At 46.1% G+C, this 24017-nt stretch overlaps 1 protein-coding gene across 6 annotated transcripts in view; it reads left to right on the top strand.

Moving 5' to 3' along the window:
• Positions 1-1739: 1739 nt before the first annotated feature.
• The window catches only part of LOC147622649 (DNA-directed RNA polymerase V subunit 1-like), an 82526-nt gene continuing 60248 nt past the window's right edge, over positions 1740-24017 (top strand). For all 6 annotated transcript variants that reach the window (XR_015269467.1, XR_015269468.1, XM_086822191.1 and 3 more), the window contains exons 1-2: positions 1740-2098; positions 3012-3109. Coding sequence is in view for 4 of the 6 variants with exons in the window: in XM_086822191.1 (XP_086678317.1) it covers positions 3023-3109 (87 nt within the window). In the remaining 2 variants the exon portion in view is untranslated. The remainder of the gene's footprint in view (positions 2099-3011; positions 3110-24017) is intronic.

Here is a 24017-nt window from a genome sequence, read left to right as displayed (position 1 = left end):
GGAAAGGGTTCTCTCTCAACGAGGCTATTTTCTCTAAGGCCCACCTTTCTCCAATTGGCAGCAAGCTCTGTTGCAGAATGTGGGAGTCATGGATGGGCTTCAAGAATATCTTTTCCTTCCAGATGTATACCAAGAGGGGCCGGTATGTGTATGCAGCTGATTCAGTTTGGTTTGGGCATCTGGTTAAGCCTATTTCCAATGATCACTTACAGATTGGGCTTTCTTGTTTCAAAGCAGGGGTGAAGGTGTGGGCAGACCTATGCGACTCATCTAGTATGTTAGACAATGTTCAAATAAGTATCAAGTTCTCTTTACAGCGGGGTGGGGTTGAGCTTATTGTGCAAAGATGTAATGAATTGAAGGTTGTCATCCCTCATGGGAGTAAATGTGATTACAAAGAATTTTCTAAAGCTCTTAGATGGGGTTCTTCAATGAACCTTGCCAAGCTTCCAAACCCACATAGTGCAGCCAACTTGGATCTCAAACTCAACAAAAGGTGGTCTCTGAACTGGAATAAACATCAATGGTCATTTCGCTTCAAAATAATTTGGGCCTTTGCCCAAGAAAGGAAGCATGCAATTCTGGCTTGGCTAGTGGTCCACAAAGCAATCTGGACTCAAGAGAGGGCTCTGAAGTTGGGTCACGGGAATGGTATATGCCCTCTGAAGTTGGGTCACGGGAATGGTATATGCCCTCGGTGTAAAGCAAATCTTGAGACTGTCCCGCATCTCTTTTACTCCTACCCAAACACTAAACAGTTCTTGAAAGTGCTTAATGATGCCTTTGGGAAGATTAGAAGCTTCCCGCTTAGCTCGAAAGAAGTGCTTTTAGGGAATGTCGTCAGCTTGACCCCTTAACTTGGCAGTCTGCCAGAAGTCTCCTGTTGTGGCATGTCTGGAAACAAAGGAATGAAGCCATCTATGAAATAAAAACTAATCACAATTTCTTTCTTTTTCTTGACAGTATTCTCAAGTTGGCCAAACAATTTCAACCAAGTGTCGAACGTTCGGAAGCGGGTCGCTGGCAGGTCCTTCCATGGAGGAAGTGGAGGAAAGTGCTGAGTTCTTCTTTCTCCAAAACTAGGGAAAGCATGTGTCAAGGCTTGGAGATGGAATGCCACAGAAGGCTTCATTATGCGGTTCATCGTGTTTAGTCCACGGAGGCTTTTGGAGGGGTTCATTACACCTTTTCAGTCATGTATACAGGTGTTTCTTGAGGGATACATTTCACCTGGGCACTGGATTTTCTACCATCTGTCTCTATTTGTTCAGTTCGAAGAGCTTTTGGTTTTGTAGCTAAAGCATTTGTTTAGCTGTCTTCAGGGTCCCCTGGACCTTCCTCATGGGGCGATGTAATCTCACCTTTTTTTAAAATATTTTCCTATTTTTTACGAAAAAAAGAGCTTCATATTGGATCAAATTAAATGCTTTATTTAACATAGTAACTTAGTAACTTGTGAGTATACTATCTTTTTTTAAAAGTATTTTTTTAATTTATTTTTAGTAAAGGAATAGACCATTTAGACATGTGGGAGGAGGGAAGCCGTCGCCGTCTACGGCAAGAGCCCTTACCGCGGGGCTATCCCCCACTTGGAGGATGCTTATCTTGCATCATTCCAACTTCCAAGGGAGGGTAAAAATGAAGGTCGAGAATATTACAAAAGAAACACAATCAAATTGGACTATATAAAAACTTAGTAAGTGGGCTTTTAAGAGTTTAAAACTGAGAGTTGAGTGTGCGTAGTATCATCATAAATGAGGAAGCATATCAATCACTCCATACGGAGACCTGTACCCATCCTGGGCCATCTGCTAACACGGACAGAAACTGCAGTCGATCCTCTCTTCTCGCTCTCCATCTCCATAGCCCATAGCCTCGCCTACATTTTCGCAGAAACACACAGTAGTTTCGCCTTGACGCCATCGCCATCCTCATGGCACCACTCCAGCAAATACCTAATTTCTTTGCCTCACCATCTCCAGTTAATACCTAATCCTCTCTGCATTTCCTTGCTTTCCCTCGCCATCGCCTTCTTTAGCATAGAAAATTGTGAGCTTCATTTTAGAGCTCCTTCTTCACCATCACCATCTCCAACTAGGTAAGGATTTCCGCCTTCTTTGCGTTTTTCCACAAAAGAGCTCTTTTGTCCGTTGGTGATGCATGCGCCTGCTTCAAGCACAGCAGTAATTATCTATAGTCTTTTTGTAGATTGCCCGGTGCACATATTTTCTGTATATAGTCTGCATGCAAGCGCGCGGGTGCACAGGCACAGGCTGAGAGAGAGAGAGAGAGAGAGAGACTTACCTTATATATACGCACACGCACACGCACACTGTTACAAACGTATATTTGGGGGAAATATTGTACAAATAATGGTTGTTTATTCAAAATCTACCTTGTAATTTTTCTTCAAGCTATCTAGTTGCTTCCCCGCAAAAAACGCAGATAATCAAAGCCCCAAAATTTGCATATATATATATATTTTTTGGGAAAGCATACATTTTGTACTGAGATACAAATTTCCACAGAACAGACACCGTTGATCCTAGTCTCTTAAAATTGAGCATCTTTTCTACATGTAGGCATTAATTTGCATGTTTAGTAAATGCCACATGCCTCTAAATTTATTGCTGCATAATGGCTGTTTAATTAATAATAGATATTTTTTTGGTGCATATGCCTTTCATTATCAATATATTCTAGTGAGCATGCATGCAATGTTAGTATATACCCATGTTCGTCTTTTAATAGGCATGCACACTAACGCTATTGTGCTCATTTGGGTTACTGTTTAGTCAGCCATGCATAATTAGTGAGCATGCACAGTACCTTCATGTTCTTCTGTGTTTATGCTTCATTTGTACCGCACAATGTTTGAATGCCAGGTAGAGAAAATGATGACTTTCTGAACTAAATGTTAAAAGAGAGACTACTCTTTTTGTCTTTAAGAAAATGCCTTCACATTTTCTAAAATTTGAATAAAGTTCATGTGGTCTGCTCTCTGGTTTCAGGGGGATAAAAGATGGAAACCTTAAATACAGAGACTGTTGAGTATCCACATGCAAAACTTGTGGGCGTACAGTTCGGATTGCTCTCTACAAAAGATGTTGTGAGTTGTGCGGTCTTTCCTTTTTTCTTAATTTTGAGAGTAAGAGTGGCATGATTTTTCTGATTGTTTTGAATAAGATCCGTAAAGATGTATTATAGTGGTGAGGATCCGGGTTGTAACCTTGCTATGTACACCCAGTGGACGCGTAATTGTCCATTGCTACATGTATATAATCTCTCTCTCTCTCTCACAAAAAAAAAAGATCTGCAAAAAATGCACAACCCCAATAAAAACATGCAGATTTCACAGCACTTCTTAACCATGATATAACAAAGTTCTCAGCACACTTTGAAACACCAAGCTTGTAACACAAATATTGGTTTGCCAAACCTTTTTGATAGTATTCACCCCTCCTTTTGGACCTTGAAGCCAAGAGTCACCCAGCTCATAGCTCTAGTCTTTGTTTTCTTTTGTACCATGGTGGGATTATATGGACACTATTGTATCACTTTTGGTCTCATAGACCCATTGGGTCTTTTGAAGACGTTTAATATAACTTTCTTTCTTTCTCTCTCTCAAGTGTGTTGCCACCTTCTTCTCTCCTTAAGCATCACTACTTCCACAAGGCATGTACTATTATCCCTCTAAAAAGGAAACCTTCTTTATGCAGAAAATTATGAGCTTTGAAGTTTTGTAAGTGAGCATGTAGTGGGAAACTAATGAATACAGCCGTATTAGCGGACATGTAGGTTTCACATTGTGAAGGTTTTTGTCCGAGTTGTGGCCCGTCTGATATTGTGCTTATTCTTTCTATCTTTAGCGGTGCATTTGCCCTATCAACTACTTATTTGCTATACTAATTCTTTCTATTTGCTATTGCTAGACTTCATTATGGCTGACCCTGCCCTGCATCTCCAGAGTTTTGACAGAAACTCAGTACGAAGGGCTTTGTGTGAATATATGCTCTTGTGTGTGTGTGTGTGTGTGGAGTGTGTGTGTGAGAGAATATCTTGATACAGAGTTCTACACCCACTATTGGGCATTGATGACGTTAGTGGGGATGTCGTAGTATCTAGTCCATACTATGCATAATGGAGTTAATAGTTGTATAGTTTTGTGGTTTGACTACCATGAGTATATAACATGCACGTTTCTAAAAGGTGAATTTGGGCATGTTCTTGGATTCATCTAGGTATATAATTCAGTCGTATTAGCGGACATGCAGATTTCACACTGTGATCCTGGTGGGCGTGGTCGACGAGCACGACATAAGACGATTGCTCTATCAATGATGATTGTCAAAGTACACAACAGCAGCACACACACCACCCTAGGGCACTGAGCAACGTTGGTGGCTGGGCTCCCATCTCCTAGCTGTTGCTCCCTTCCAAAAACCCGGCCGGAGGAGATATCTATGACAAGGTGCCACCACACCCTATATATGGCTGTTTGACTTCCCTTGCTCTTGCATATGGGATAATCCACCACAACTTCTAGTCATGTGATAACCCGAGAGTAGCTACGAGAATTGCCACCTCCAACACTCTCCTTCAATTCGAGCATCTTGATCAAACAGAGGTTAGGACCGCCCAGGACCACAGGCCGAGCTCTGATACCATGTCAAAGTCACACAACAGCAGCACGCACACCACCCTAGGGCACTGAGCAACGTCCGTGGTTGGGCTCCCATCTCCTAGCCGTTGCTCTCCTCCCCAAAAATCCGGCCGGAGGAGGTATCTATGACAAGGTGTCGCCACACCCTATATATGGCTCTTTGACTTCCCATGCTCTTGCATATGGGATAATCCACCACAACTTCTAGTCATGCGATAACCTGAGAGTAGCTACGAGATGAAAGAATGCACATGGGCAAATGTTGCCAAATCCCTCTGGTCAGCGTCATATGTTGTATTGGTTAATCACCTGTGGTGTGCAATTTAGGAAGATGAAAGAACGCACACGGGCATTGACACGATTCCACAACTGTGCACGAGCCTCTCGTTCTTTCCTAGTAGAGGGTAACAACTCCCCGTCCTCCAACTCCTGACGTGGAACACCAACACTAACGAAATCAACCAAGTCATAAGACTCCAATACAGACTCCATCATTACCTTCCATATGGCGTAGTTGGTCCCGTCCAATTGTCGATCCACGGGGAATGTGGGGAGAGTAGAGATCTTCACATGCTTCTAAGCCATCTGAAGCAAGTTTGCCATCTCGGGGGGGTTCTGTTGGTCTTGTGAAGGGAGGGTGGGTGAGTGGGAAAAAAATGAAGAAGGGGTTGCAACTAATATGCAAGATGGCTGTCCAACGGTGATAACCGCCTTCTACCCAATCTCCAAGTCTCGAACAGCCCAAGAAATCTCCAATTAGCACCAAAAAAATAGCAGTCCCTCAAGCTTTTCAAATCTCCGGCAAGCTCCAAGGTCTTCAAGAAATAGTCCCGCAAGCTCTCCAAAGTCTCCAACGTTCAAGCCACCTGGGACTCTGATACCATGTTGGAATACGCAGCGGATATGAGACAAACTGCTAAGAGTACAACGTAGCAAGACACCAACATGAAGATGAGCAAACGCAAGAGAACCACCAGCCTGAAAAACGTTGAACTGTGTGGAAGAGCAATTGCACAAGAGAGAGAGTGAAGCTGTATGAACTTTGCACTATATACAAGATCCGGTACAATATCCAATGCATAATGGAGTTGGGGTAGGGGTGGTATTTATACCATCCCCCCTATGTTGGCAGCAAAAAGGCAGCCGATTGGCTGTTGGACAAGCTCACGACTGCATCAAGCAGTTGGGCCAGCAGGGGGACAATCGGCCAGATACAAGGCCCAAGTCGGCCAGTACAGCTCCAGGCGGCCAGCAAATAACAGCCCCACGACCATAAAAAACAAGGAAAAAATATGGAAAGTGGGGAAAAATGGAGGAACACTGAGCAATGCTCTTGGGTAGGCACACCCACAACAAAGGCCCTCTGTGAGATAATGTACAGACAGGAGATGACTGCTAACAGTGACTCCCTCGGAGTGTGGTTGGTGTCCTGATGGTCTGATGGACGAGGTATCAGGAGGCATGTGGGCCAGGCTGCTGGTGCTGGTGCTGGTGCTAAAGAAATCTATCAGGATCCTCTGTCTAGGTACATCATGGCTCGGTCTCCTATTTGCCAAGAGGGTCTCTCTGTGTCTCCTGAGCTCAAGTAGGAACAATCCCAAGCATCTCTGATCCTCAAACTCCATGACCCTGTGTAACGGCCCAAAACCCTCTCGGAAGAGGCAGTGATATCTCCCTCGGATCTCATAATAGATTGTACATCGCAAATGTAGTGCTCCTCTGACTCTGTCTCATGGTAGCATAGCTGACAAATGCGGTCACGCGAGATCTGATGCACATATCGCCGTATCTCAATCCGCGGTTGGTGTGATGAGGTCCGGATCTGTCCAATGGCACAACGTATCCCATGTGATAGGTGTACATCCATGTACGCCGTGCGGGTGATAAAACCATCTGGTGAGAGGTGCAAAAAACGGCTCTTGTAATGAACCATTTTCGTGCCTAAGGGCTCAAGGGGACTAGTCCATGTCCTCTCTGTGTCGACTCTGACGATATCCATCCTAATCATGCGGTTCTGCTCTGAGCAGGTGAGATCCAAAAATGGACAATCCAAGTTGTACTGGAAGGGTGGGAGTATCTCTATCCGCAAACCATGTAGGTCAAACCATGATCTCATCTGAGCATACCAGCAATGAGTATCTCCATCCTCTGCCAACTGTATGAATGAGGTCAATGCCAATCGGGAGTACCTCTGCTGAGGGAGCTCCCATAGCCGCTGTAAAAAGGTAACTGCGTGGAATAGGGTCTCGGTCACTACTGGTGTGGCACCCAGCTCAGCCCGAACAATCTCATGTGGTACCGATGATTTGCTCTGAATCATGCGGGCAATCATCATAATGAGTGGTCTCTCCATATGCCTCCATCCCTCATTGGTCCCTCTCTGAGATCTGTGATGTATGCTGGCTCCCAAATTGGAGCTCCGTATAGGAGGGTCGGTGTGAAGTGTGTATCAAATAGCCACAATTTGGTGCGCGGGTCTTGAAACTGTATGTGTGCACATTGTCTCTCAAGTGTCCCCAAGCTGCATGCCCTCGAGCCAATCTAGTTGCTGCTGCTGTTGAATCCCCACGGATCTCCTCATAGAGCGCTCCTGAAACACGACTCGAAACCTGCAAAACAAAGCCAAACAACGTGAAGGGGGTGTAGGCTTGACTCACCACCCAACCATGACAGCTGTGGACAAAACCCCCGAGTCTTGGCTGTGCCCACCGAGCCACGAGCTGAGTGAGCTAACTAGCAAGACGCACCGACCAATCTCTACCCCGTGACGTCCCATACTGCCACGGAGCTACCCTCACGGGCCTCGAGACTGTTGCCGACCTCGGTTGCATCATGAAGTAGGTGCATGTTTGCACTAAATCTAGGCTTCTGATCATAGAGCTCTCGTAGAGACTCGCGAGACTCTATGAACAACTGGCTAACCTTGGCCACCCTTTTATAGGCTCCACACTTGTCACTGGGCGTCCACACTTGTCACCGGGCGTCTACACTTGGGCGCCCGCCTGTCCATACTGGGTGCTCACCCGTCAGTCTATCCCTAGCTCAGCTTGCCAATTAGATTGCCTAGCTTTAAGCTTCCACAAGCCTTGAAGCTAGTCTTGTGCGCATGTTGCACATGGTAGATACACTCTGTGCACATGACACACTCTCCTTCCTCTAAGAGCTCAGTAAAAACCTAGGGTAGTCCCTTTGAAAGGTAGTCAATGTCTCCCAATAGTGTCGTCCTCAACACGATCCTTCCACTTGATCTTGTATTCCGTGAGTAACGTATGCCGCAATCGTCTTTCACGAAAACCAAGAATCTTTTCTGGTTCGTATGGCACAAATGTCATATCCTCGACGTCTATGATTTCTTGAGGAGTAATTAACTGGTCTGTTCCATCCAGTACTTCCTTAAGTCTATTGACATGAAATATGGGATGAACTTTCACATGAGAAGGCAAGTCCAATTCATATACAACTGAACCAATCCGGCGTGTAACCCGAAATGGTCCGCAATATCTAGGGGATAATTTCGGCGATCGATCCGTCTGGAAAGTCTCGAAATCTTTCGGAACTCGCAAATACACCATCGTTCCTTCAGAGAACTCTTTGGGTGAACGATGTCTATTAGAATAAAATCTGTCTGTCTTGAGCACTTCTAATAGATCCCTTCGCAACTTGTAATATTTCTTGCATATCGTGCAAAAAAGTACGTGGTGCATCATGTTGAAGTCGTGAAAATCCCATGGTAACAGGTGGTCTAGGTTGAAATCCGTACATAAGCATAAAAGGGACTAAAACTTGTACTCGTATGCTTAGTATTGTTATATGCAAATTCTAACATAGGAAGATAATCTTCCCATGAACCTTGTCTTTTGGAGACATATGTACGAAGCATGTCCTTCAAAGTCTGATTCACCCTTTCAGTCTGGCCATTAGATTGAGGATGATCTGAGGATCTTAGATTCAAAGTTGTTTCCAACTTCTCAAAAACAAGCTTCCAAAAGTCACTTGTAAACTCTATCAGTAACTATGTCCTACGGTCGTTGGCCAACCCTTGAGGAGGAGCTTTATGATGTAATTTACGCTCTCAAGGTTTGGAGGCATTATTTATATAGCTCCAAGTTTGTGGTATAAGTATGTGTGTGATGCGAATGATTTGAGAGGACGCAAAGCTAGATGAACAGAGTTAATGCAAGATTTTGATTTTGAAATACACTATCGAAAGGAGTCCATGAATAGTGTAGTAGATGCGCTTAGTCGGATCAGAGGTGTGAATACTTTGTCGTTCACTAAGATTTCTATTGACTTATTTCAGTCATCGAGAGAGCTTTGCAGGACTGATAGTTATTTTAATCCACATTGGCAGAGGATCCAGGACGGGAGCTCATTGATTGACCAAGACTCATTGACTGAGTAGCCTGCCATTCAGGCTGTGGGAGGCCAGTGGATGATTTGGAATGGTTTACTGCTCCGTAATGACAAAATTTGTGTTACCACAGGTCTCGGGCATTAGGTCGGAGGTTCTTAAGGAGTGTCACAACGCCCCTTCTATTAGACACCCCAAGACATAGGACATTAGCTTTAGTGAAATACACTTTCTATTGGGATGTTGCATCCTTTGCAAATTCCAGGTAATAAGTGGGAATGTATTTCCATGGATTTTATTACCGGATTGCCAAGAATATGTCAAGGCCACAATTCTATTTGGGTTGTGATAGACCGATTGACAAAAATGGCTAGATTTCTACGTACACGGAAGACTGTTACAGCTACGCAATTAGCAAGGCAGTTTATCTTGAGTGTCGTCTAGCTTTTGACTCTCGAAAGCAACATGTCTACCATCTTGGACCGACTAGGATTGGGTAGTTGAAACCGGCCTCTGATAGAAAACCAGAGTGCGGTAGACTAGCAATCACCCGTCCACTTGTAGTCTAGATGTGAAACAAAGCAGATTGGAGCTAGAGTGCCCAAATCTAAAAACACAGCGACACCTGTTGGCCCCAAAGCTTGGCGCCCCTTGCGGTATTTCTTTATTCAATTATAATAATATGAATGGCTGAGGACAACACAAAGATCAGCCAAGAGTTTACACCTGTATATCCAATCTGACGGCCCACAAATCCTTCTTAGCACAGAGGATCTATGCACACAGATCTGTGTCTCCAACAGATCTGTGTCTCCAAATAACACACTGTGCCTCCCTCTGATCAGCCAAGATCACTAAGCAGGCCAGCCATGGGCATACATCTGGCATAACTCAAGTGCATGATACATCATCTCAGCTCAAACATACATGTGCTGTCCAAACTCTGTCTCAACCCTTGTCAATCTGCCATACCCCTCCTCTCACAAGGGGCCAGATAACTCATATCTGCAACAGACATCAAGCAGTAGAAAGAAGATAGATGAACAGAAACGGAGCTTACCAAATTCAGCTCGTGAAACAGCACTGGAGGAAGCAACAGCACCAATCTGTACTTGCAGGCACTTGTATCCACAACCCTGCTTCACACATGTGCTTGTACTTGCCTGTACCCTCCTCTTGATGTTCACTCTTATGCTGTCCTTGAAAGTACAGATCTGAAAAACAGCAATGTACCCGTCTGTACCACCTCGGGATACGTGCCAGAAGTCGTACTTGCACAAGCAGTCAGCTGTCCTGATTCTGGTCGCCTGAATCTGTGTAACCAGGCCTGTCCAGCTCCTGTCTGCACCGCCTGCAGCAACTGTACTTGCTGTACCTGGCTGTCCGTACACTGTACGGCAGTCGTACAGTTTGGTACTGGCTGTATACTTGCTGGTACAGCTTGTACAGGGCCTGTGCGCAGAGAATCCAGCAGAGAGAACACAGCGCTTGCAGCAGATTTCAGCAGCCGCCTGCACTTGCACTGTACGGACTGCACACGTGAGAAGTACAGCTGATTATGCAGAAGAAAACAGCAGCAGCACACAGAAAATAGCAGCCGCCTCCTTCCTCTGTTTTTCCACGCATGAATACTCTCACTTTTGCTCCACGACTCCCAAAAGGGAAGAGAGAGAGAGAGAAGAGAGAGAAACACTCCAAAAGTGGCCCTCTTCCCCAAAATAATCCCTAGGGCCCCAAACTTTAATAAGTCCCTAGGGCCACTAAGGCCTAGGGGCAAACTTTAATAAACATTAAAGTTTAATGTTTCTAGTTCCCCCCTTCACACCTAGGGATGTCCACACATCTTAAACTCTGTCCGGGCACCCCCCATAAAATATTCTGACTCTGCAACCACCATGCCCACACTTGTAGTGTTCCATTTTCACAGGGCCATGCCATACCCCCCTCTTGAAAAATGGCAAGCGTCGTCGATTGCATTCTGGTGATGCATCAAAATATCCAAAGTGAAATATACAATATGGCAAGATCAGCGTCCCAATCTCTCTAAGCCACACATGTATCAATATTCACTGCAAACCAATGGCATAGTAATAGTCCAAGTTGTATACCACTATGAACCATACATATCCACAAAAATCTCCATGTGACTAGTACACATATATCATAGAAGTCCCATAAACAGATGTACTGTCAGCCTCAGTACCTTCGGGTGAGATAAAAACTGCACCAAGCGACCTCTAGATGTCATCTGAGCCTGTCTGTATCAAGGGAGTGGAGGTGCTACCCCCCTCTTGAGCATCAGGTAATGCTCCAGACCCATGCTCTGCTGAACCTGAATGAGCCACAATAAGAGTCGGCTCTAACTCAAAGGCATCGAGATAAAGCTGCAAAACCTGAGGTGAATCTGTTAAGTCACCTTCCTCCATCCACTTCGCATCCATCGGTGAATAGTTCTTGAACTTCACAAGATAGCGACGGGAAACTTTACCTCGTACCTTCCTTTCTTTATGTGCCAGTATCTGCTCTGGAATCAGAACCTCATCAAGTTCCTCAACTTCTGGCTGAGCCTCATCTGATACATCCTCAGGCACATCCCCACGGAAAGGTCTAAGAAGACTCACGTGAAAAGCATTGTGAATCCTCCAGTGATCTGGTAACTTCAAACGATAGGTTACCTCACCAATCTTTTCCAAAACCTGAAAAGGCCCATAATATCGCATGCTCAACTTAGGGAATAAGCGCTCTTTACCCTTCATCTTCTTGAGTCTAGCCTTTTCAAAGCGCAAAAGAACCCAATCACCCAATGCAAACTGTAAATCACGTCTGTGACGGTCTGCGGCTTTCTTTTGCTTCTGCTGAGTTTTCTGGAGGGCCAACTTAACTCTCCGATAAGCTTCATCCAAGCTCTCCGCATACTGATCAGCCTCAAAGATCTTATCCGCCGTTGTATGCAAAATGGGTGGTACCTTCTTCCCTCCTTCTACAATCTCAAAAGGCGCCTTGCCTGTCGAGCTATGTACAGTGTTGTTATATGCAAACTCCACCAAAGGAAGATACTTTTCCCATTGTTGCTTGTGCTCTGACACATAACACTTGAGAAGATCCAATACTGTAGAGTTAGCCTCTTCTGACTGACCATCTGTCTGTGGATGAAATGACGATGAAAACTTGAGAGTCGTATCCATGTTGTCAAACAACCCTCTCCAAAACAAACTCGTCATCCGTGGATCACGGTCACTAATGATAGACGTAGGCAAGCCATGATACTTGAAGATGTTCGCCATGAACAACTTCACCATATGATCCACTTTAATTGTCTTCCGCACGGGAATGAAATGAGCCTGCTTACTGAACGTGCATATGATAGTCGAGATGCCATCATTTCCCGTTTGTGTCCGTGGAAGATCAAATACAAAATCCATGGCAATGCTCTCCCAAGGTCTATCCGGAATAGGTAAAGGCTGTAATAACCCTGGTGTCTTCTGACGGTCAAACTTTACCTTCTGACGTACGATGCATTGCCTCACAAAGGCATCAACATCTCTTCTTAAGGTTGGCCAATAAAAGAAAGTCTCCACTGCTTTGACCGTGGCATCAATACCTCTATGACCTGCATACGGTGGAGCATGACTTTCAATCATAACCTTGAGTCGCAATGGCCTGGTAACACACAGTCTGCCATGCATCAATAAAAACCCATCTCTGAGAGTATAGTGCTCATGTGTAACGCGCGGAAGCTCTGGGTAGTCTTCTTTCAGCCCTAAACACTCTTGAAGACCTTCTGATGCAAAAAACGCACCATGATGCAAAAACGCAGGTAGAGAGAGAGTAGAGAGAGAGAGTGAGAAGTGCTGGAATTTCAGTATATACTATGTACAAAAAAGGTACAGATCTTTGCAGCCATGGGCTGCCTTCATAAAAAGGTTCCTAACCCTAAATTCTGTCCCCTATGGGACCTCTAAGTGACCCACACCCCTAGTGGGTGGAATGAGTAATGCTATGAGCAAGGGGGCCCTTTTATAGGCCTTGGAATAAATGATGAACTGGCCGACTGCTGGTCAGCCAGTTACATGTTCATTAATACCCCTTTAATCCAGCCGACTGGATGTGCTTTTGGTCTTTGATGCGCCTGCTGCTGCCACACCTTCCTGGCATTGCTGACGTCAGCCGACATGCTTTCTGGTACAGCCAGCAGCTCCTATACTCAGCCGACTGTACCCTGGTTCTTCTCCACATCCAAACTGGCCACTTGTGCTCCAAATCCCTGGCTCTGTCTGGTTCTGCTCTTTATCTGGCTGCCTCTTCTGGATCTAGCCCTGAGCATGTCCATGGCATCTGTGATGCACATGACATCCCCCTCTGCTAAACTTGATGACGGGAATCCAACCTGCTCTTGGATGACTGTCATCATCCCAATCCTGTTCCGAAGTCCCTCTGTCATCATCCATCCCTGGCAAACCTTTTTCTCTGAAAATTCGTTCTGTTCTCCAAACCACTCTGTCTCTGATGAAGATCTATGCATCTGGTCTTCCTCTAGTCCACAATCCATTCCTGCCCTGACTCTGAACACCGTCTTGGTCTTCGTTCCTGGAACTGAGTCTGGCACTCTCACATCACCCTTGGAGGATCAACCTCCCTTGGGACCGTTCCCTTAGAACCCATCTGGCTCACGGAACTGCCATCCCCATCTGGCACTGTGGAACACCACCAACAAACCTCCTGGGAGTTCTTCCCGCTTCTGTGTTCCCGCCTTGGGCTTCGAATCCGTGTACTTTCCTGTACCTTGGACCTGTACACCATCATATGGGACTGAATCAGTGTTTAGCTTTGCTGAGCCTGATGCTCTGATACCAATGTAACGCGCGGAAGCTCTGGGTAGTCTTCTTTCAGCCCTAAACACTCTTGAAGACCTTCTGATGCAAAAAACGCACCATGATGCAAAAACGCAGGTAGAGAGAGAGTAGAGAGAGAGAGAGTGAGAAGTGCTGGAATTTCAGTATATACTATGTACAAAAAAGGTACAGATCTTTGCAGCCATGGGCTGCCTTCATAAAAAGGTTCCTAACCCTAAATTCTGTCCCCTATGGGACCTCTAAGTGACCCACACCCCTAGTGGGTGGAATTAGTAATGCTATGAGCAAGGGGGCCCTTTTATAGGCCTTGGAATAAATGATGAACTGGCCGACTGCTGGTCGGCCAGTTACATGTTCATTAATACCCCTTTAATCCAGCCGACTGGATGTGCTTTTGGTCTTTGATGCGCCTGCTGCTGCCACACCTTCCTGGCATTGCTGACGTCAGCCGACATGCTTTCTGGTACAGCCAGCAGCTCCTATACTCAGCCGACTGTACCCTGGTTCTTCTCCACATCCAAACTGGCCACTTGTGCTCCAAATCCATGGCTCTGTCTGGTTCTGCTCTTTATCTGGCTGCCTCTTCTGGATCTAGCCCTGAGCATGTCCATGGCATCTGTGATGCACATGACATCATGCCGCTGACCCTGAGACATCTGATTATACAACCTTTCAAAGTCCTCATCATGGGCATACTGCTCTTTCATTTCATCAAGCTCATGATGATAAGCAAGTGAAACTGCAGAGACCTGTGGCTTGCGTGACAAAGCATCTGCCACTACATTCTTTTTGCCTTCCACATGCACAATCTGGAAGTGAAACATTGACAAAAAGTTTGCCCAACGCATATGCTTCTCTGAAAGCTTAGTCTGTGTGAGGAAATAACGCAAGGTCTGATGATCTGTCTGTACAGTGAAATCAGCCCCAAGCAAGTAGTGTTTCCAAGTAGAAAGAGCGTGAATTACAGCCAACATCTCTTTCTCATACACCTGTAAATGCTTCTCAGCATCTTGCAAAACTCTACTCTCATAGGCTATGACATGTCCCTCTTGCATGAGAACTGCACCAATGCTACTTCCACATGCATCACACTGGACAACAAAAGCCTTTTGGAGGTCCGGTAACACCAATACTGGGTCCGAAGTAAGCTTTTCTTTGAGCTTTTTGAATGCTGTAATTTCCCGATCAGCCCATCTAAACGGAGTTGCGTTCTTCGTCAAAGCATGAAGAGGCGAAGCAATTTCAGCAAAGTGCCGTATGTAACGCCTATAATAGGAACACAGTCCTAGAAAGCTGCGTACATCATGCACGGTCCTCAAAGCTGGCCAATTAAGTATTGCTTCCACCTTTACTGGATCCATACGGACTTCATGACCAGACACAATATGCCCCAAGAAATGTATCTCCTGCAAAAAGAACTCACTCTTCTTGCCATTAACCACCAACCTATGGTTTCTGAGTTCTGCAAACACAATGGCCAAATGCCTTCTATGCTCTTCCTCAGTTTGTGAATGCACAATCATATCATCAAAGAATGTGCCCACAAACTCTCTATGAGGCCTGAAAATCCTGTCCATCATTCTGTTAAATGTGGCAGGCACATTTGTCAAACCAAAGGGCATAACCAAGAACTCATACAATCCAAACGTGGTTCGGAATGCTGTCTTATGCACATCCTCGGGTCTAATGCGTATCTGATGATACCCGCTTTTCAAGTCAATACGACTAAAAACTGTGGAGCCCTGTAAAGCGGTCCAAGATGTCATCGATCCTCGGTATGGGGAATCGATTCTTGATGGTATTCTTATTCAGCGCCCTGTAATCTATACACATGCGCCAAGAACCATCCTTCTTCTGCACTAAGAGCACAGGTGAGCAAAAGGGTGATGAGCTAGGCTGAATCAACCCCTTATTCAATAGCTCCTGCACCTGACTCATAATCTCTTCCTGTTGGGCTGCACTAACACGGTACGGCGGTCTATTCAGTGGAGTACTACCAGGAATCAGATCTATGGCATGATCTTCTGGCCTCTCAGGAGGTAATTCTCCTGGCAATGACTCGGAAAAACAGTCTTGAAACCCACTTAAGAAATCAGCCCTGTCCTTATCTAACATTGACAAATTAGACTTGGACTCATCATCCTGTGCATCCTTTACATAAATCAAATACGCGGAAAGATGCTTTTTCATTACTGATGAAATCGCCGAAGCGGATACAATAGGAACAGATTCCCCTTTGAGTTTTACATCCAATACATGCTCTTTCCCTCTATGAGTCAGAGTAATTTTCCTATTGTAAGTATCCACCACCGCATGTACCCTGTGGCACCATGGCATCCCCAACAAAACATCACAGCCATCCAAAGGCATGATGAAGAACTCCTCGCTGTCCACATAACCCTGCAAATGAAGCCGAAGCTTCCCAATGATAGGAGTAACGGGTTCTGCATATCCTGGACAAGCCATATTTGCCTCATGTAATGGCCCCATCTCCTTTGCGCGAATGCCCAATCGGCCAGCCAAATCTGGTGAAATGAAGTTGGCTCTAGCACCTGTGTCAAAGAAGATCAAAGCATTCTGATCTCTCACTTTGCCCCATGCCCTGCACAACTCTGTAGCTTCACCACCTAGCTGCTCCCCCACAAGATCAGGAACTAAGCCTGCAGAAGGCTTTGGTTTCTTTGGCTTGGGCTCTCCTTTATTGTCAGGGTCCTTTTTGGACGTTCTTTTGGGACAATTGAATGACATATGTCCCTCTCCAGTACAGTAAAAACACTTTTGAGCATCTCTCAAAGCCTGTCTTTCCTCAGAAGTCCTCTTGGGCATTGGGAACTTCTTATACTTTGTCTTTGTAGACCCTTTAGCATCTCGAGAAGCATGCCCAAATTTTTCAGCTTTCTTGCTCAATTTCTTACTGCCTTTAAACCCAGATGAACCACGTGTGAGTAACGCATTAGCTGTCATAGCATTTTCAATCATCTGTGACATGTTCGTTACTCTTGTCTTTATACAATAATCTCGTACCTCTTTGGGCAGCCCACAACAATACTTCTCTACCTGCTCAGATAATGGCACGGCACGATAAGAAGTCACTGGGAGTAAAACTTCCCAAAACTTCTTGTTATAATCCTCCAAACTATCACACTTTGAAGCATCCAGCTTGTGCCATGCGGTCATAACATCCACCTCAAATGTAGATGTGAGCCATACGGAAGAGAAAACCTGTTTGAATTGAACCCATGTGGTGGGTGCTATGCCCTGCAAAAGAAGAGTAGACCACCATTGCAAAGCATTGCCCTTGAGAAAAGTGGCAGCTTTCCTCACCTTAGAGGACTCTGTGTAATTCCCACCAGAAAAAGCAGCATCAAACTGCTGTAAAAAGGTAAGTGCCTTCAATTTATCCTTGGCCCCACTGAAAGTGTACTTAACTGCAGCTCCCCCTTCCTTGTAATCCTTTGCCTTTCCCATAGGCGTTAGATTGTCATATGGAAGTGGCTTCGCAAGATTGCTGCCCCCAACATTCATACCCATCATTGGGTCAACATTTCCCATTCCCATGCCAGGCATACCATACATTCCAGCCATGTTTCCATACATTCCATTATGCATACCTGGCTGCATACCACCAAACATATTGCCTTGCATCCCAGGTTGCATGCCTGCAAACATATTTCCAGCCATACCGGACTGCATACCACCATACATATTCCCTTGCATGCCAGGCTGAAAATTGGCTCCAAAAGACCCATACATACCCATGCCTCCCTGAGGATAACCCCCAGTCATGGATTGGAACACCGAGCCACCACCAAAATAACCTGGATGCATATTCTGCTGAGGAATAGGTGGCTGTCCATACAAGGAACTCTGAGAGTTTGCACCATAAGCATGCTGCATATTCGGAAACTGGCCAAAAGATGGTTCCTGTGGGACGAGACCACTATGACCCTGTGGAAGATTCTTTGAACGAACCTTCTTCTTCTTTTTCTCGGGCTCTGTGTGGGGCTCTGTGCGAGATCTCATAAATTCAGCAAATCTCTCACTCTGTGTGAGCTGCATAAAAGTATCCATAACACTAGCCAAACGATCTTTGAACCGAGCATCATCATCCTCTTTACCATGCACATCTTCTGGCTGTGTTACATCCTCATAGGGCTCAACATCTGCAGCTTGTTCTCCTGCAAAAATATCCTCAGATACATCTCTTTCAGGAGAAGTCTCTTGCTCTTCTTCTTCATGATAGAAGTACTCATCCTCTGTATCAGACATGTTTGCTGAATTTTCAGCGATGGCTTTCTTCAAAGCAACCACGAGCTCACCCCCTTCAGAAAGTTGATGATTGGTCCCGGGGACGGAACCTTGAAACCGGCCTCTGATAGAAAACCAGAGTGCGGTAGAGTATGGGTAGGGGGCAGGCGGACGCGAGAGGGGGACGCGGACGGGGGCGAAAGGGGGGGCAGATGGGTGCGGAAGGGGCGGGGGGGGTAGGCGGGCGCGAAAAGGGGAGGGGGGGACGACGGCGCGAGCAGGCGGGACGAAGGCGCGAGCTTGGGGGGGGAGGTGAGAGCTGTAGAAAATATGAAAGCAAGAGCAAAACTAGAAATGAAACAAGAACAAATGAAAGACAAAGAGTTACCTTGAGATGAGTGTAGACAAGACACAAGATTGATTACTTTCATTGATGTGACACCTACAATTTATAGGTGAGAAGTACAAGATTGAGTAGACTCACTTATGGGATAAATGTAGAGGTGCCACATGGCACTAGACTCAAGACACAAAGACTCAACTGAAACTAGACTAGAGAAATAGTACACCTAGTGTGCACTTATTTCCAACAAGAGCTTCAGCGAGCAAAAACCATTCTAATTTCTCGAGAGTACTGTTGATATCACGATGTCCTCCAACCAAGGAGTCATGGGCATCATGGAGAAGAGCTGCACGTTTTTCTCGAATGACATAGAGACGGTTCTTGAAGAACAACCAACCGTTTTGCATTGAATAATGGCCTGGCTCAGAAGTGAGGGCCAAATTGTATTGAGTACCAAACTCAGGGGAGTCGACATACTTGCTATCTAAGTCTTTTTCCGTGATTTCGAGAATGGTAAACTCTTGCACTGCCTGGGTGTTGGCCTTTCGACTAAGAGCATCTGCGACTGGGTTATGCTTATGAGGGATGTACTCGATCATTCCTTCAAATTGCTGGAAGAGTTGACTCCATCTGGCTTTCCGATCACTCCACTGGGCACTTGGCATGGTTTGAAGCCACTTAAGTGCTTGGTGGTTTGTTTTGACTGTGTAAACCTGTCCATAAAGGAAAGACTTCCAATGTTTGAGCGCTGTGATCACACCTAAAAGCTCTTTGTCATAAACCGAATAATTCTTTTCGGCGACATCCAACTTTCGACTGTAGTAGGCCACGGATCTATTGTCCTGCTGGAGAACTGCACCTATGGCTACATTGCTAGCATCGGTAATGACCTCAAAAGGTTCATCCCAAGATGCTAACTTCAAAACAGGTGCTTTTGAGACAGCTTTCTGGAGTGCACATAATGCATTAAGCGCCTTGCCTGTGACTGAGACTTTTTGTCTATGAGTCTTCACCCCCTTGAGCAAATCGGTGAGAGGTGCTGTTGGAAGGTTGGCGATTTCGAGCATGTGATCTATGGCTAGAAGGTGCCTTGGATTATCCCATAAGTGGAAGCATGGGAAGTTGAAGAGCCTCTTGTCATAATCATCTCCTTTGGCTAGTGTTTTGGGAGGCACCTCACTGGGAGATGGGAGCCCGGTGGAGGGATGCTGCAGTGCCCGTTGGGGTGTTCGTGGAGCTTGATGGTGATGCATCTCCTACGTGCGTTAGTCCTCCGCTGCGCATTTTGACATGGTATGTGGTCCTGGGCGGCTCGGGCGTGTGTGGTCCTGGGCGACCCCCTCGCGCCTCGGTGGCTTGCGGAGCTCAAAACGAGGGAGGGTGTTGGAAGGTTGACGATTTCGAGCATGTGATCTATGGCTAGAAGGTGCCTTGGATTATCCCATAAGTGGAAGCATGGGAAGTTGAAGAGCCATATATAGGTTAGAGTGGCACCTTGTCATAATCATCTCCTCCGGCCGGTGTTTTGGGAGGCAGCTCACCGGGAGATGGGAGCCTGGTGGAGGGATGCTGCAGCGCTCGTTGGGGGTGTTTGTGGAGCTCGATGGTGATGCGTCTCCTACGTGCGTTAGTCTTCCGCTGCGCATTTTGACAGCTGCAAGGTTGGAAAATTGGTGAACATGGGTGCTGTAGGCTTGGCAAAGACCTACGAAAGAACGGATCTCTTGGGTGGTCTGAGGGATGTCCCAATCCAAGATGGTCTCGTAGGAGAAATGGGGTAGAGACAAAGCTGAAACTGAAACTGAAATGAAAGCAAGACTAAAAAGGAAACACAAAGCTTAGACATACCTTGAGATGAGTGTAGACAAGACACAAGATTGATACTTTCATTGATGTGACACCCACAATATATAGGTGAGAAGTACAAGATAGAGTAGACTGACTTATGGGACAATTATAGAGGTGCCACGTGGCACACACTCAAGACTTTAAGACAAAACTCAAACTAGACAAATGTAGGCTAGAGAAATAGTACACCTAGTGTCATGTGCATCACAGATGCCATGGACATTTCCAGGGCTAGATCCAGAAGAGGCAAGCAGAAAAAGACTATGAACCAGTAGAGCCAGAATATAGGAGCTTCAGGTGCAGCATCTGAGGTGAGCATGGAGCAGGACAAGTGGGATCATGGAGAGGGGCTGTCCCTGCAAGAAGAAGGGATGCTGGCTGCCAGAGGAGCTGTCGACTGAGTTCAGCAGAGAGGTTGGGCAGCAGGCGCATCAATGACTATGACCAGCAGTCGGGCAGCACCAAAAAGGACCAGTCGGCAGCATTTGATGGAATTAATGAATTATGAACTGGCCGACCAGCAGTCGGCCAGTTTCTCATGTATTCCAAGGGGCTATAAATAGCCCCCTTGCTCTTTGTAATAGGCATTCCACCCACTAGGGGTGTGGGTCAATAGGAGGTCCCATAGGGGACAGAATTTAGGGTTAGGAACCTTTTTATGAAGGCAGCCCATGGCTGCAAAGATCTGTACCTTTTTTGTACATAGTATATAGTGAAATTCCAGCACTTCTCACTCTCTCTCTCTACTCTCTCTCTACCTGCGTTTTTGCATCAGAAGGTCTTCAAGAGTGTTTAGGGCTGAAAGAAGTCTACCCAGAGCTTCCGCGCGTTACATTGGTATCAGAGCATCAGGCTCAGCCAAGCTAAACACTGAATCAGTCCCATATGATGGTGTACAGGTCCAAGGTACAGGAAAGTACACGGATTCGAAGCCCAAGGCGGGAACACAGATCGGGAAGAACTCCCAGGAGGTTTGTTGGTGGTGTTCCACAGTGCCAGATGGGGATGGCAGTTCCGTGAGCCAGATGGGTTCTAAGGGAACGGTCCCAAGGGAGGTTGATCCTCCAAGGGTGATGTGAGAGTGCCAGACTCAGTTCCAGGAACGAAGACCAAGACGGTGTTCAGAGCCAGGGCAGGAATGGATTGTGGACTAGAGGAAGACCAGATGCATAGATTTTCATCAGAGACAGAGTGGTTTGGAGAACAGAACGGATTTTCAGAGAAAAAGGTTTGCCAGGGATGGATGATGACAGAGGGACTTCGGAACAGGATTGGGATGATGACAGTCATCCAAGAGCAGGTTGGATTCCCGTCATCAAGTTTAGCAGAGGGGGATGTCATGTGCATCACAGATGCCATGGACATTTCCAGGGCTAGATCCAGAAGAGGCAAGCAGAAAAAGACTATGAACCAGTAGAGCCAGAATATAGGAGCTTCAGGTGTAGCATCTGAGGTGAGCATGGAGCAGGACAAGTGGGATCATGGAGAGGGGCTGTCCCTGCAAGAAGAAGGGATGCTGGCTGCCAGAGGAGCTGTCGGCTGAGTTCAGCAGAGAGGTTGGGCAGCAGGCGCATCAATGACTATGACCAGCAGTCGGGCAGCACCAAAAAGGACCAGTCGGCAGCATTTGATGGAATTAATGAATTATGAACTGGCCGACCAGCAGTCGGCCAGTTTCTCATGTATTCCAAGGGGCTATAAATAGCCCCCTTGCTCTTTGTAATAGGCATTCCACCCACTAGGGGTGTGGGTCAATAGGAGGTCCCATAGGGGACAGAATTTAGGGTTAGGAACCTTTTTATGAAGGCAGCCCATGGTTGCAAAGATCTGTACCTTTTTTGTGCATAGTATATAGTGAAATTCCAGCACTTCTCACTCTCTCTCTCTCTCTACTCTCTCTCTACTTGCGTTTTTGCATCATGGTGCGTTTTTGCATCAGAAGGTCTTCAAGAGTGTTTAGGGCTGAAAGAAGACTACCCAGAGCTTCCGCGCGTTACATCTAGTGTGCACTTATTTCCAATACCCTCCTTAAGTGGACACTAGGAGGAAGACAAAAAGACAAGACTATGACATGACAAAAGATTAGACCAAGACAGAGAGACTAGACAAGGATTGAGAGACAAGCTAGAAGACAAGATGGACAAGACTAGAAGACAGACATAAAGACTGATAGACTGTGAAACAAGACATGAGAGACAAAAGATCTTGAGACACCCCTCCTCAAGTGATATCCTCATATGGGTCCACAAGGGTAGGTACAAGAGTGGATCATAGACAGATAGAGAGAGAGACAATCAGCCAGTAGAGTGGTCCCACAGAGAGAGAGACTTTCAGATAGACATGAGAGAGACTGACAAATAGAAGATAAATGGGGACATAGACAAAATGCCAAAGACATGTGGGTAACTAATCCACAAAAGATAGGCATATAGACTGATAGACAGAGTGTCAGAGACATATGACTGTAAGATCACACAAGATAGACACACAGACAGAGAGACTGACTGATTGTAGATAGACAGAGAGATGGACCTAGATAGATAATCCCTCCTCAAGGTCAATCCTCCTGCTAGAGTGGGTAATGCAGGGGTGCCTCTCGGATAGGGACAAAGATAAGTCCATGTAGACAAATAGACATGGCAGTGTCTAATCCCGTACAAGATAGAGAAGCAAATGAAATTCAGAACTTAAAAAAAAAAAGAAAAAGAAATAGAGAGTAGACTGAAAATACTTCTTAGATGGAGAGCGCCTTGAGCTGCTGCTGTAGAGGTTGCTGGAGTAGAAGATGGAGACATGGAAGTTGGAGTGGAGGCCGGAGGAGAAGATGATGAGGCACAAACTGACTGAACAGCAGCACCCGGCCTGGTATAGACAGCAGCTCCACGAACACAGCAACGAGAGAATGACGTGGCAGATAGGAGCGGCCAGAGGCTGAGGAGACAAGCGGGCAGTTCCAGCAGATGCAGATGTCGGAGCAGATGCAGCGCAGGCCTTGCTGGAGATGAAGAGGCAGAGGCGTAGAAGGGGGCGCGGTCCAGGGGAAGATGGCGCAGATTTGCAGCAGGCTGGAGCTGAGTCGTGGCGACAGAGATATGGCGGGGAAGCTCAAGTAGAGAGACGGCAGCACCATGATGAACCCCCGCAGCAGCAAGAAGGAGAAGACGGGCAGTTGTTGGTGCAGATCTTGAGTTGCAAGCTGGAGCAGAATCAACAGGCGGAGCAGAGGCAAACAGGGCAGCGATGAGGGTAGGGGCAGCATGGGCTGCACCTAGAGAGATGCCATCGAGAGAGAGAGTCGCCCAGCTGAAGGAAAAGATTCGCACCATAATGAAGAGCCTTATGCTGATGGAGTAGATGAAGAACATCGTCAGGAAGAAACAGGAACCCTTCAACTCGAGTATGGCGAGGCAGAACTTGATGAAAACAGGGGCGGTCAGAATTCTGTGGCGGGCAGAAAAAAAAACGCAGCTATGGCTGCAGCAGACTGAGGCAAGGATGAGGGGAGCCAGGATAAACCTGCTCTGATACCATGTAGGAGAAATGGGGTAGAGACAAAGCTGAAACTGAAACTGAAATGAAAGCAAGACTAAAAAGGAAACACAAAGCTTAGACATACCTTGAGATGAGTGTAGACAAGACACAAGATTGATACTTTCATTGATGTGACACCCACAATATATAGGTGAGAAGTACAAGATAGAGTAGACTGAC

The sequence above is a fragment of the Cibotium barometz genome, chromosome 28 (assembly GCF_041138505.1).
Source record: "Cibotium barometz isolate CiBa-2024 chromosome 28, ASM4113850v1, whole genome shotgun sequence".
Taxonomy (NCBI): Eukaryota; Viridiplantae; Streptophyta; class Polypodiopsida; order Cyatheales; family Cibotiaceae; genus Cibotium; species Cibotium barometz.
This window is presented reverse-complemented; position numbering and strand designations above follow the sequence as displayed.